This window comes from Mustelus asterias, chromosome 2 (genome assembly GCF_964213995.1).
Source record: "Mustelus asterias chromosome 2, sMusAst1.hap1.1, whole genome shotgun sequence".
Lineage (NCBI taxonomy): Eukaryota > Metazoa > Chordata > Chondrichthyes > Carcharhiniformes > Triakidae > Mustelus > Mustelus asterias.
In genome coordinates this window covers 49,830,876-49,845,616 of record NC_135802.1, presented here as the reverse complement: position 1 = coordinate 49,845,616, position 14,741 = coordinate 49,830,876, and the positions used below count along the sequence as shown (strand labels likewise).

General features: G+C 42.7%; 1 protein-coding gene across 2 annotated transcripts in view; it reads right to left on the bottom strand.

Moving 5' to 3' along the window:
• Positions 1 to 14,741, bottom strand: part of cfap69 (cilia and flagella associated protein 69) — a 106,974-nt gene that overhangs the window by 73,145 nt on the left and 19,088 nt on the right. Inside the window, exons 4-7 of one of the 2 annotated variants that reach the window (XM_078227709.1) lie at positions 10,305 to 10,414; positions 7,687 to 7,763; positions 5,977 to 6,075; positions 5,634 to 5,786 (exon numbers count right to left, since the gene is read on the bottom strand). In XM_078227709.1, coding sequence (XP_078083835.1) covers positions 5,634 to 5,786; positions 5,977 to 6,075; positions 7,687 to 7,763; positions 10,305 to 10,414 — 439 coding nt within the window. The remainder of the gene's footprint in view (positions 1 to 5,633; positions 5,787 to 5,976; positions 6,076 to 7,686; positions 7,764 to 10,304; positions 10,415 to 14,741) is intronic. The other variant, XM_078227716.1, reaches the window with a different exon arrangement.

Genomic DNA, 14,741 nt, shown 5'->3' with positions numbered 1-14,741 from the left:
AAGCACTGAATTTTCCAGCCCTGGTATGGTGGGTTCTGTTGTGGAGGATGCAACAAGCAGCCAAAGGTCTATTGACTTTTGCACAACCAGAATCTCCTGCTGACAGGCTGGGCTAGAAATTCCCACCCTGTGTTTTTTTTTATGCCTGCAGGAGAAGACAGCGCCTAACACAAAGGGAAGGGCTAAGACTGGCAGAAGGATACTATATCCTGACCCCATGGCGCAAGAGGCCTTAAAACTGGCAGGACACCAGGGCAGCACCCCTATCACTGATGGTGATGCAGCAGTGTCAGTGGATGATACTGAGTGAACTGAGTGCAGAGGCACAAGAATGCATCTGGCATACATGAAGCATAGTGTTCACGTGTCCTCCACCGGACACATGGAACTCCACAACAAGGATAGTTGTAATAATATGAGAAACCCTAAATTCTATCCATAATCACATATCCTAGGATCAGAGAGCTGGAGTGATTGGGTGGGAGTTGGGGCGGTGTGAGGTGGAAATAGTGAGGTGGAGTAGGGATCATTCCGTAAGTTTGCTTCTAAATACTTATTGTATATGGAAAAGTTATTCCCAATAGAGTTTTTGCTGTGAATCACTTCAAAGGTCTGTGATTAAAAATTCTAAGCATTCTGTTATAAATGTCAGAGCATCTAGTGCAAGTCTCCGACGGCTGAGACAATTCCATTGACAACATTAAAATGTTGGAGGAATCCACGGAGGTGTCTTTGCTCTATTTGAAGTTTCTGTGTAACTGCTGTGCATGTTTTTGTGTGTTGGGGTTTCCTATAGGTCCTGATGCTCAACAACAGTGAACGGCTGAATGTTCTCCACTACTCCAAATAGAAGATCTCGGCCAATGTTTTAAAATAGTTATTGTCTCCAGCACCTGAATCAGCAGTAAAGATTTCCCATTCAACAACTCCAATCCAGTCAACTTGAAGTCTCATTTTACCAACTGACGCAGTCTTTGTCCATACCCAAGCATGGTCCGAACAGCATTCAAGCCGAGGTTGATAAGGAGCGAGTAACATACGCACCATACAAGTTCCAGGTAATAACCATCTCCAACAAAAGAGAATCCAGCCATCTATCTTGACATTAAATGGCATTGTTATTGCTGAATCCCCCCCATCATCAGCATCCTAGGGGTCACTATTGACCATAAACTTAAGTGGAGCAACCATATAAATACTGTGGCTAGGACAGTAAGTCAGAGGCTGGGAATTCTGTGGTGAATAACACATCTCCTGACTTCCTAAAGTGTGCCCACCATTTATAGGGCTCAAATCAGGAGTGTGATGGAATGCTTTCCACTTGCCTGGATGAGTACAGCTCCAACTACACTCAAAAAGCTTTATATCATCAAAGACAAAGCAGCCTGCAGGCACCTAATCCACCACTTTCAACATTCACTCCCTTCTCACTGGAATGACGGAGGTTAAGGAGTGATAGAAGTCTACAAGATTATGAGAGGCATGGACAGAGTGGATAGTCAGAAGCTTTTTCCCAGGTTGGAAGAGTCAATTACTAGGGGGCACAGGTTTAAGGTGCGAGGGGCAAGGTTTAAAGGAGATATATGAGGCAGATTGTTTACACAGAGAGCAGTGGGTGTCTGGAACGCGATGCCGGGGGAGGTAGTGGAAGCGGATACGGTATGACTTTTAAGGGGTGTCTTGACATGAACAGGATGGGAATAGAGGGATATGGTCCCCGGAAGGGTAGGGGGTTTTAGTTAAGTCGGGCAGCATGGACGGTGCAGGCTTGGAGGGCCGAAGGACCTGTTCTTGTGCTATAATTTTCTTTGTTCTTTGTTCACCACCAACATATAGTGCACTGCATGAACTGCTCCTTCAACAGCACCTTCCAGACCCATGTAAATCTACCAACTAGAAGGGCAAGGGCAGCAGATGCATGGGACCCCAACATCTACAAATTTCCCTCTAAGCCACATGGCATCTGACTTAGGACTATATTGCCGTAACTTCACAATCACTGGGTTAGAATCCTGGAACTCCCTTCCGAACAGCACTGTGAATGTACTGACACCACATAGACTGCAGCAGTTCAAGAAGGTGTCTCACCACCACCTTTTCAAGGACAATTAAGGAACAGCAAGAAATGCTGGCCTCGCCAGCAATGCTCTGCCTCCATAAAATTAAAATAATAACAAAATATATCGGCTGGAATTCTCTGGTCTCGTATGCGCCGCTACCATTGTCAGCGAGAACAGAGAACTTGGTGCTCAGCCAAATCTCAGTTCACAGCAGCGGGGACATAGAATCGCAGCCATGGATAAGGTTGGAGAATCCAGCCCATTATTGTATTACACAGGCTTCCTGTTGTTCTCATGCCGATAGCAAGCTTGCTATAGAGCATATCTTTGGATTGCAGCTGTCACCCATTCGGCTCCCATGACCCTATCCAACGTTTAAGAATTAAGGGGAATGATAGTAGACTCAGGGGGCTGAATGGCCTACCCCACTCCTTGTTTGTATGTTTGCATCACGACAACTGGCGAAATTTATATTCAATTCATAAATCCAAAATAAAATACTAAAGTTAACGTTTATTTATCAGTGTCACAAGTAGGCTTACATTAACACTACAATGAAGTTACTGTGAAAATTCCCTAATCTCATTAATAATAATCATGAAACTGTCGGATTGTCATAAAAACCCATCTAGTTCACGAATGAACTTCAGGGAGGAAATCTGCCATTGTTACCTAGTCTGACCTACACATTGGGTAGGATTTACTGAGCAACTTGCCGCGTGTTTCACAGCAGCGGAGCTGGTCCACCACTGGCCAGCGGCACAATCTTCTGGTCCCACCATTGTCAACGGTGTTTCTTGTTGAATGCACCCCTCGCTACCGGGAAACCTGCAGCCATGGTGCACTTTTGGCAGGACCAGAATATCCCACTGGGGTGAATGGTCGGAAAGTTCCAGACATGGTTCCAGACCCACTCTCAACTGCCCTTTGGAATGGCTGAGCAAACCAGTCAGTTGTACCAAACTGCTGTCAAAAGTACTGTGAGCATACCTACATCACATGGACTGCAGTGATTCATGAAGGCGACTCATTTTCTTAAGGGTAATTAGGGATGGGGAAAATACAAACAAGCATTAAAGCCATTGTCCAAACTTTAATATGAGCTTTAAATATTGGAAAATTACATCTTGCATATATGTTGATCCAGCTTTTCCCACTGCATTAGCTGATTTACAGTTGTCCCAGGTGCATGCGAAATAGGGACAACAATGCTTTCCATACAATATCTGATGCCTAATATCTGCTTTATAGTCAATCTGTCATAGCCACAATAATGACATTCTTACATAAGTGCATCAATACAATGGCTTTATTTAATAGAGAAACCAGTGTAATAGATAATAAATATTAGCTATAAATTTGAATATGCAGTTGCTATTAAATTTTGTAGACATTTTGCATTTTCATTTAATAATTTAGCTATGAGGAGAGATTGAATAAATTGGGATTGTTCTCCCTGGAAAGACGGAGGTTGAGGGGCGACCTGATAGAAGTTTATAAAATTATGAGAGGTATATCTATGGTGAACAGTTGGAAGCTTTTCCCCAGGGCAGAAATGACAATTACAAGGGGGCACAAGTTCAAGATAAGGATGGGAAAGGTTCAGTGGAGATGTGTGGGGGAAGTTTTTTACACAGAGGGTGGTGGGGGCTTGGAATGCACTGCCAAGTGAGGTGGTTGAGGCAGTTACGTTAGCCACATTTAAGACTTATCTTGATAGACATATGAACAGACGGGGAATAGAGCTATATAAGCGGTTGGTCGATATAGGTAAATGTGATCGGTGCAGGCTTGGAGGGCCGAAGGGTCCATTCCTGTGCTGTATTTGGTTGACGAAGGAAGGGCCGTGGATGTTGTCTATATGGACTTTAGTAAAGCGTTTGACAAAGTCCCTCATGGTAGGCTAGTGAAAAAGGTTGGATCTCATGGGATAAAGGGGGAGGTGGCTAGATGGGTGGAGAACTGGCTTGGTCATAGAAGACAGAGGGTGGTAGTGGAAGGGTCTTTTTCCGGCTGGAGGCCTGTGACTAGTGGTGTACCGCAGGGCTCTGTATTGGGACCTCTGCTTTTTGTGATTTATATAAACGATCTGGAAGAAGGAGTAACTGGGGTGATCAGTAAGTTTGCGGATGACACAAAACTGGCAGGACTTGCAGATAGTGAGGAACATTGTCAGAGGCTACAGATGGATATAGATAGGCTGGAAATTTGGGCAAAGAAATGGCAGATGGAGTTCAATCCTGATAAATACGAAGTGATGCATTTTGGTGGGAATAATGTAGGGAGGAGCTACACGATAAATGGAAGAACCATAAAGGGTGTAGAGACGCAGAGGGACCTGGGTGTGCAAGTCCACAGATCTTTGAAGGTGACGTCACAGGTGGAGAAGGTGGTGAAGAAGGCATATGGCATGCTTGCCTTTATAGGACGGGGCATAGAGTATAAAAGTTGGGGTCTGATGTTGCAGATGTATAGAACGTTGGTTCAGCCGCATTTGGAATACTGCGTCCAGTTCTGGTCGCCACACTACCAGAAGGACGTGGAGGCTTTGGAGAGAGTACAGAGGAGGTTTACCAGGATGTTGCCTGGTATGGAGGGGCTTGGTTATGAGGAGAGATTGGGGAAACTGGGGTTGTTCTCCTTGGAAAGACGGAGGATGAGGGTATAAAATTATGAAAGGCATAGATAGGGTGAACGGTGGGAAGCTTTTCCCCGGGTCGGTGGTGACATTCACGAGGGGTCATAGGTTCAAGGTGAAGGGAGGGAGGTTTAACACAGATATCAGAAGGACATATTTCACACAGAGGGTCGTGGGGGCCTGGAATGGGTTGCCGGGCAAGGTGGTGGGGGCGGACACACTGGGAACGTTTAAGACTTATCTAGACAGCTATATGAACGGAGTGGGAATAGAGGGATACAAAAGAGTGGTCTAGTTTGGACCAGGGAGCGGCGCGGGCTAATTGTTCTTTGTTTATCGTTTCAAGGCTTCATTCTATGATCATCTTGCTGGTGCCAGTACAGAGCGAGACTGCGGATAGTTGGGAACCTGTCTCGGGGGCAGGGAATTCATATGGTGTTCGTGGAAGTGGAAATGAATAGGGTTGGGAAGCATTTTCCGATCAGGGCCAGTGTGATTTCCTGGACTCGTGTCGATCGCCTCAGGGGGTCGGAGAGGAATTTCCCAGATTTTTTTTCCCCATATTGGCCCTGGGGTTTTCACTCTGGGTTTTCGCCTCTCCCTGGAGATCACATGGTCTGGAATGGGGGGGTAGGGGTGAGTTAATAGGTTGTGATGAACAAAGCATCATAGCTGTGAGGGACAGCTCGGTGGATAGGATATTAGTATGTAGATAGGCTGGAAAATTGGGCGGGGATCCTGGATTCAGGATTCAATCCTGGACCGGGGAGCGGCGCGGGCTTGGAGGGCCGAAGGGCCTGTTCCTGTGCTGTATTGTTCTTTGTTCTTTGTTTGTTTGTTGTATTGTTACTTGTTCTTTGTTCAAAAAGTTAACAGAAATTGGAATAAGTTATTATAAATCAAAATATACTCAAAAAAGTTGAGTAAATACCTACCAGATGAATGTGAAAGACACTGTAAGGTCTGGATTATCCATAACTTTACCTCTGGTTGGCTTCCAACTAGAGTAAGCCCCATGACCAGGGTTTCTACCACACCACTCTCTTCAATCATTCGCATATTGTATCTCTTACTCGTTGGATAATATTCTGAAAACAGTTGTGTTAATTGAAAGGAGGTCTGAATAATGAAAAAAAACTTTTTGAAAATAATTAGTTTGCATCCAATTAAAACGACAGAAAATTCAAGGAAAATTTATTCCTATTAAGTACATTTTTGGCAAAAGCTGAATTAAATATAGCAAAAAGGGTGTGTATTGTCTAAATTACACCAGAATACCTGCAATTTCCTTTTGGAGTGGTTCTTTGGAATACAGTCTCATTATGGAGTCACAGATTTGTAATCGGACCTCTGCACTGGGTACTCTCAATAAGTAACCTGTTAGAGATTGATGAGGATCATTGGTTGTAATACTGCCCTTTTCTTTACTGCTAAATTCAACTCTGAACTCAAATGATTGTGCTTAGTTTCAATGTTTTAATTAGAAAGGATATAATCAAAAGTTCCTTTTCAGGTTATTAGAAATGCACCAAGGGAATAATGTGAATTGCTTGGTAAGATACCGCAAACTCTTACAAACTCAATTATTTATCACAGGAAAGTTAAACAATATTAGCAGTAAAGGCATTAGTATCAAATGTCATCTGTACCCACCAAAGTGTACATATATTTTATTCCTGATTTACAAAAGTTTCACTCCTTTCATTTTCAAAGCATCACTTCTTAAATACAATGGCTCAAATGTGCACGGTAGCACAGGGGCGGCACGGTAGCACAGTGGTTAGCACTGCAGCTTCACAGCTCCAGGATCCTGGGTTCGATTCCCAGCTTGGGTCACTGTCTGTGTGGAGTTTGCACATTCTCCTCGTGTCTGCGTGGGTTTCCTCCGGGTGCTCCAGTTTCCTCCCACAGTCCAAAGATGTGCGGGTTAGGTTGATTGGCCATGCTAAAATTGCCCCTTAATGTCTTCAGATGCGTAGTTTAGAGGGATTAGCAGGTAAATATGTAGGGATAAGGGAGTAGGGCCTGGGTGGGATTGTGGTCGGTGCAGACTCGATGGGCCAAATGGCCTCTTTCTGCACTGTAGGGTTTCTATGATTTCTATGATTCTATGAAATTTGTTCCATAACTGCTTGGATGTTAAACATCACCTGGGAGAACTCAGAAATACAATTCTGGTGCAGAAAGTCACAGTGTAGCAGAATATGGAACTCCTGTCACAGGGAGTAGTTGAGGTGTGTGGCACAGATGTATTCAAGGGGAATCAAGATAACCACATGGAGGTGAAAAGAATTGAAGGATCTGTGAATGGGGTGTGATGAAGAATGATAGTGGATGCACATATGCAGCTTAAATACTGACATGAGTCACTTGGGATGAATGTCCTATTTCTGTGCTATATCTAATTCATAATAGAACCTGTCTGATATTTCTTCCCCTGAAATTCATCAATTTAAAATTCAGCATATTTTGTAAAAGGGCATACAATACGTCTTACAAAGTTTTCCTTCCTGCATTCTGTCTAGTAAAGACAATGATCTATCCCATGAATTCCACATTAGAACTTAACAGAAAAAAGTTTAATTAGGCTGTCATCATATTTCTAATGCTAGTTGGAAAGGGAGGCAAAGAAATTTGCCAAATGAAGGAATGGAGAAGATCAAAACAATCACAAATTCACAAATTTGCATTTTGTTTCAAGTTATAGGGAGCCAATATCAAGTAATTGGCAGCATCTGTCCTGGATACACTCCAGGGACAGGAATATTACACGATAAAGAAAAAGTTTAGTGTGTAGAGAAATCAAAATGAAAACTGGATTTTTTTTGTTCTTGCTATTCATAGCTATTTATTTAGATACTTAAAATGTACAATTATACAAAAAACAAATATAGATTTTTACATTAGTACTGTTCTATAGATTTTTTGCAGTAAAACCTTTGAAAATGTTATCACTTTTTGAACCATACAAGTTTGATATTAACATACCCATTTGTGAAATAGACTCAGAGACAACTTGAGTAAAGTTAGACTCGTCAGATGACTTCTCCATTAAAAAAGGTAAGCTGATGAAAACAAGAAGAGTGATGCCAGGTAATATTCTTTATAAACTTAAAATTCAGAATATGCAAACATCACTACTTATATTTTATTAAATATTTTTTACACTGTAAAACCTTCAGAAAGCTTCTTGTATTATATATATCCCTTTTAAAAAAAAATCAATCATAGGCTACAAGCATCGGTGGAAGGCCAGCATTTGTTGTCCATCTCTAAATATTCCTGAGAAGGTAGTGGTGAGCTGCCTTCTTGAACTGTTGCAGTCGGTCTGCTGTAGATACATCTAGAGTAGGGGCCGGAAGGGAGTTTAATGATTTTGACCCAGTGACAGTGAAGGAATGGTGATATAGCTCATGCCAGGATAGTGTGTGACTTGGGGAGCAACATGCAGCTGCTGGTGTTACCAAGCGTCTGCTGCCCTTGTTCTCCTAGATGGTAGAGGTCACAGGCTTGAAAGGTGCTGCTAAAGTAGTTTTGGCTGCAGTGCTGCTGCTGTGCACCATTTGTGGAGGAAGTGAATGTTTAAACTGGTGTGTTGGCTGCTGATCAACAGGCTGCTTTATCTTGGATGGTGTTGAGCTTCTTGAATGTTGTTGGAGCAGCACTCATTTAGTCAAGTTGAGAGTATTCCATCACACTTTGGACTTGGGTCTTCTGGTAGTTGGACAGGCTTTGGTAAGGAGGTGAGTTACTCACCATGGAATTTTCTGCTTTTAGCTACAGTTTTTCTTTTCACTAAGTCCAAACTTTCACCAAGGCCATATTGAGGTATGGAGCCAATTGGTCCTGGCAAAACCTAATTAAACACTACTTATTGCTGAACAAGTTTTGCTTGACATCACTGTCAACGACTCTGACCTTCCATTACTTTGCTGATGATTGACAGCAAAGAGTAGTTGGTCAGATTTAATTTTTTATGCTTTTTGTGATGAGGTCATACCTGGGCAATTTTCCACACTCTAAGTAGATGCCACTGTTGGATCTGAGAAAATCATTGGCTTTCTTACATTTGGTGTACGCTATTAAAAAATACCCATGCTTACATTTCTGTTGTTAACATTTTCATTCTAAATTTCTATATTACATGCATACATATTTAGAGTGGTTACAACTCATAATGAGCAGTCATAGTGTAATTGGACAATGTGGCAATATCTTATTGGAATATGTTGAGAATTCTGTTTTCCATCTTGTTTTCACTTTAAACAAGTTCTTCAAATACGTTTTAGCTTTTATTATTTTTATTTTATTAATTCTTTCATGGGATGTGGGCATCACTGTAGGCTAACATTTGTTGCCCATCCCTAATTTGCCCTTGAATTGAGTGGCATACTAGGGCATTTCAGAGTCAAGCACATTACTGGAGTTATAGAATCATAGAATCTCTACAGTGAAGGAAGAGGCCATTCAGCCCTTCGAACTTGCACTGACCACAATCCCTTCCAGGCCCTATCCCCGTAACCCCACGTATTCACCCGATTAATTCCCCTGACACTAAGGGGCAATTTTAGCATGACCAATCCACCTAACCCACAAATCTTTCGAGAGTGGGAGGAAACCGGAGCATCCAGAGGAAACCCACACAGGCATGGAGAGAATGTGCAAACTCCACACAGGAAGTCATCCAAGGCCAGAATTAAACTGGGATCCCTGGCACGGTGAGGCAGCAGTGCCAACCACTCTGCCACCATGCCACCAGGCCTTCCCTAAATGACATTAGTAAACCAAATAGGTTTTTACGGCAACTGACGATAGTTTCATGGTCATCATTACTGAAGCTAGCTTTCAATCCCAGATTTGTTATTTGAATTTAAATTTCATCAGCTGCCACAGTGGGATTTGAACCCAGAGCATTAGCCTGGGCCTCTGGATTACTTGCTCAGTGACATTACCACTACACCTCCTATAGTATAGTACACAGTTTAAATTTTAATCATTGTTTTTCCTGCATTCCAGTTGAACATTTTGGCTTTTCAAGCTCTGCTAATCCAGCTTAGGAAAGACATGTTTTTGGATGCTGACTTTTAGCTTTTAACTGCCCAAATTCCCCGTGGAATTTCTATTCCTTGAAATCCACCTAATCTGTTGTCAGTCACATTTGTTGTTTTGCTCACTGGCTACACTAAGGATCACAAATGGTCTAGCCTTTTTTGACTATTTTCTATCAACTGGGGCCTTTATTCTCAAATGTGAACCCACACCTCTAATTTCTCTACAAGTCAGCGCCCAGCATACAAATTGGGAGTATATTATTCAGTCCTTTGCACATTTTCATGCCAACTGCAAATTTAAGAAACATTCAATTCGTCTAAATAATTAATGAAAATGTCAAATGGCATTATTTCAAATCTTTGTTAGTAAATCCTAAATTTAATATGAAGGTTAAATACTAAATGAAATCTGCATTATTTTTAAATCTGCACATTTAATAATTTGATGGTTGGAGAAGTTATTGCAAATCTACCTCCAGGTATAAACATCTGTATCAACAAATCCATTTGAGTCTTTCAATGACCAGGATATAGCAATGAAAGACAATCGCTTACCCACACAGTTTGAGGATATCACATATTGGCTGTACGTAGTCATCCTGATCTCTGACCTTTTCTGCACAAATATTAAGAATTTTGAAGACTTGAACCAAGTCTTTAATTGGCTTTTTGACAGGAAGTTAAGGCACTAAAACTTGATAATATATTTGAAACATAGTCCACTTGCATGGCACCAAGCTTTCTGTCATGTGCCATTTCAACTCAGCAACATCCCCATCCCCACTGGACCATTTGTCACTTGTTCATAAGTTTTCCTTTTACTGAGCACTGACCTTTGTTCTCCCATTAACACATGCTGCTATCTTACCTTAACGTTATTATCATCTTCCACAGCCCTTCACACTGCCATTAGCGCTTCCTCTGCCTCATGTCCTATACATCTTTGTTGCAATCTCTCCTAGCGGTCATCTATCAGTGAGCTTCTACTGTGCTTCAGCTGCTCCACCCCCTCTTATATAATCCATCACATTTGAAGAAGAGTCATACGGACTCAAAACAGTAACTCCATTTCTCTCTCCTGTGACATCAGTGTACCTTTAAGAAGTGTCTGTTTTAATCACGTACTCTGCAGTTGTAAGTAAATTTTTTCCATTTGTTTTTCTAATTGTTGCCGGGCTGTCTATGGGAGTCATTTTATTGCTGCTTAAATGGGTGTTTATGTTTACTCTGGGATTGGTTTTATGGCCCTGCATTGTTAGGAGGAAGGTCATGGGTTCTTGTCAGGTTTTTTCTTCCTAGGGAATTCAAGGTTTAATTTTCTGTTTTGGCTGTCAGCAGTGTTTCAGTTTAGAAGGGAGTGGACATCAGACTTAAAGCAGTCTCTCTCTCTCCTCCCTGGTTTTGGAAAATTCTGCTAGTTATGTGAAAGCAATGTGTTGCCTTTCTGAAAGAGTATTAATACTCGTATGGCAGAACCCTTAAGAGTATTGATAGGCAAAGGGATCTGGGTGTACAGGTACACAGGTCACTGAAAGTGGCAATGCAGGTGGAGAAGGTAGTCAAGAAGGCATACGGCATGCTTGCCTTCATGGGCTGGGGTATTGAGTTTAAAAATTGGCAAGTCATGTTGCAGCTTTATAGAACTTTATAGAGCTTCTGCAGAAAATGCAGATGTATGGGATTGGGGGTGATCTAGGAAATTGGATCAGGAATTGGCTAGCGGATAGGAAACAGAGGGTGGTGGTTGATAGTAAATATTCATCATGGAGTGCGGTTACAAGTGGTGTACCTCAGGGATCTGTTTTGGGGCCACTGCTGTTTGTAATATTTATTAATGATCTGGATGAGGGTATAGTTGGGTGGATTAGCAAATTTGCTGATGACACCAAAGTCGGTGGTGTGGTAGACAGTGAGGAAGGGTGTCGTAGTTTGCAGGAAGACTTAGACAGGTTGCAAAGTTGGGCCGAGAGGTGGCGGATGGAGTTTAATGCGGAGAAGTGTGAGGTAATTCACTTTGGTAGGAATAACAGATGTGTTGAGTATAGGGCTAACGGGAGGACTTTGAATAGTGTGGAGGAGCAGAGGGATCTAGGTGTATGTGTGCATAGATCCCTGAAAGTTGGGAATCAAGTAGATAAGGTTGTTAAGAAGGCATATGGTGTCTTGGCGTTTATTGGTAGGGGGATTGAATTTAGGAGTCGTAGCGTTATGTTGCAACTGTACACAACTCTGGTGCGGCCGCACTTGGAGTACTGTGTGCAGTTCTGGTCCCCACATTACAGGAAGGATGTGGAGGCTTTGGAGAGGGTGCAGAGGAGGTTTACCAGGATGTTGCCTGGTATGGAGGGGAGATCCTATGAGGAGAGGCTGAGGGATTTGGGATTGTTTTCGCTGGAAAGGCGGCGGCTAAGAGGGGATCTTATTGAAACATATAAGATGATTAGAGGTTTAGATAGGGTGGATAGTGATAGCCTTTTTCCTCTGATGGAGAAATCCAGCACGAGGGGGCATGGCTTTAAATTGAGGGGGGGTAGTTATAGAACCGATGTCAGGGGTAGGTTCTTTACCCAGAGGGTGGTGAGGGATTGGAATGCCCTGCCAGCATCAGTAGTAAATGCGCCTAGTTTGGGGGCGTTTAAGAGATCCGTAGATAGGTTCATGGACGAAAAGAAATTGGTTTAGGTTGGAGGGTCACAGTTTTTTTTTTAACTGGTCGGTGCAACATCGTGGGCCGAAGGGCCTGTTCTGCGCTGTAATGTTCTATGTTCTATGAACCTTAATTAGGCCGCACTTGAAATATAGTGTTCAATTCTGGTCGCCACACTACCAGAAGGATGTGGAGGCTTTGGAGAGAGTACAGAAAAGATGTACTAGGATGTTGCCTGGTATGGAGGGCATTAGCTATGATAAGAGTTTAGAGAAACTTGGTTTGTTCTCACTGGAGCGACGGAGGTTGAGGGGAGACCTGATAGAAGTTTACAAGATTATGAGAGGCATGGACAGAGTGGATAGTCAGAAGCTTTTTCCCAGGGTGGAAGAGTCAATTACTAGGGGGCATAGGTTTAAGGTGCGAGGGGCAAGGTTTAAAGGAGATGTACGAGGCAGATGTTTTACACAGAGAGTGGTGGGTGCCTGGAACTCGTTGCCGGGGAAGGTGGTGGAAGCAGATACGGTAGTGACTTTTAAGCGGTGTCTTGACAAGTACATGAATGAGATGGAAATAGAGGGATATGGTCCCCAGAAGGGTAGGGGGTTTTAGTTAAGTTGGGCAGCATGGTTGGTGCAGGCTTGGAGGGCCGAAGGGCCTGTTCCTGTGCTGTAATTTTCTTTGTTCTTTGTTTGTTGAGTAGAAAATCTATTGGTGGCTTGACCAGAGAATCTCCCTGGTTTGGGAAGCTAATCTGACTTCAAATTGTTCTGAGTCTATCCAGAGAACTGCAGACTTCATCCAAAGGTCCCAAGTCCAGTATCACATGAGCATTAGTCTATGCTGTGTTAAACCTTTGAAAAGAGTCTTTTGTCTATGAGATTGGTTTGATTGGAACATATTAGATATATTTGTTAAGGATTATACATTATAGTGGTTGGTCTGTTTCTTGTTTGTAATTGATAAAAGTTCTTGCTAATTTTCTTACTATACATGTTAACCATATTCTTAAATAAACTTTGTTTGATAAAAGCTCCCTAGTGGGTCATTTGAATCATACCTGAAGTGAAACACACCATGCTTATCCTAGCCAAAGTCAAGAGGCAAAACTTATGATCCAGGCAGGCTCCATAAAACACTTTGGAGTTTCTAACCTGAACCATTACACTCCACAGATGCTGCCAAATCTGCTGGGGAGGGGGGGGGGTTTCCAGCCTTTTCTGCTTTTATTAATGTGAAAGATCCATCTAGTTTACCCCGGCTTTTTCTCCAATTTCAACAATCTTCTTAAATTCCTTTCTCCTGTCTCCTCCATGCTGACCTCGAAACAAAAGTGCAAGAAGCTCAGGGACTCCATTGTCAATAAGATTGAGACTATCCAATTTGCGGCTGCTGCAATTTTCCTCTGTACCTCTAATCCATTAGACAAACATTCTCTAAGGTTCTCCTACCCTGGTCCTGAACTTACATCTTTCTCCAGTTTCTCCCCTATTGCTCTTACTGATTTCATCATGGCCATGAGACCCATCTCATGTTCCCTCAACCCTCTTCTCACTAAAGTGCTGACCATGTAAATTTGCTTTATGACTCCGGTGATAGCTGGAGCTGGATAGATAACTTTCTCTCTCCTCAGATAGTCTCATTCCTCTTCAAATTTGCCATCATCATCATCTCCTCAAAAATATCCATTAACCCCTCCGCTACTGCAAACTACCGTCTCACCTCCAACCTCCCTTACCTCTCAAAAGTCCTTGAACACGTTGTTGCCTCCAAATCCATGTGCATTTTTCCTGGAACTCTATGTTTGAATCCTTCTAAACAGGTTTCTGTCCTGACCACAGTACTGAAACAGCTCTTATCAAATTCATAAATGACATTCAAAGTGACTATGACAAAGGTAAACCATCCAGCGCTCCTCATACTTCATGACCTTTCAGTAGCCTTCAATACTCCCCGTGTCTGCATGGGTTTCTTCCAGGTGCTCCAGTTTCCTCCCACACTCAAAGATGTGTGGGTTAGGCTGATTGCCCATGCTAAATTGCCCCTTAGTGTCAGGGGGATTAGCAGGGTAAATATGTGGGACTACGGGGATAAGGTGTGGGTGGGATTATTGTCGGTGCAGGATCAGTGGGCCAAATGGCACCCTTCTGCACTGTAGGGATTCTATGATACAATTGACCACACCACCATCCCCGACGGTCTTGCCACAGTTGTCCAGCTGGGTCGGACTGCTCTTAGCTCATTCCATTTTTATGTAACCAGCCATAGCCAGATAATCATATGGCTTTCTTTCAGATTTGGCAAAAATGCTGGGATGAGCCCTAGTGCGAGCCCCATGTGGGGTT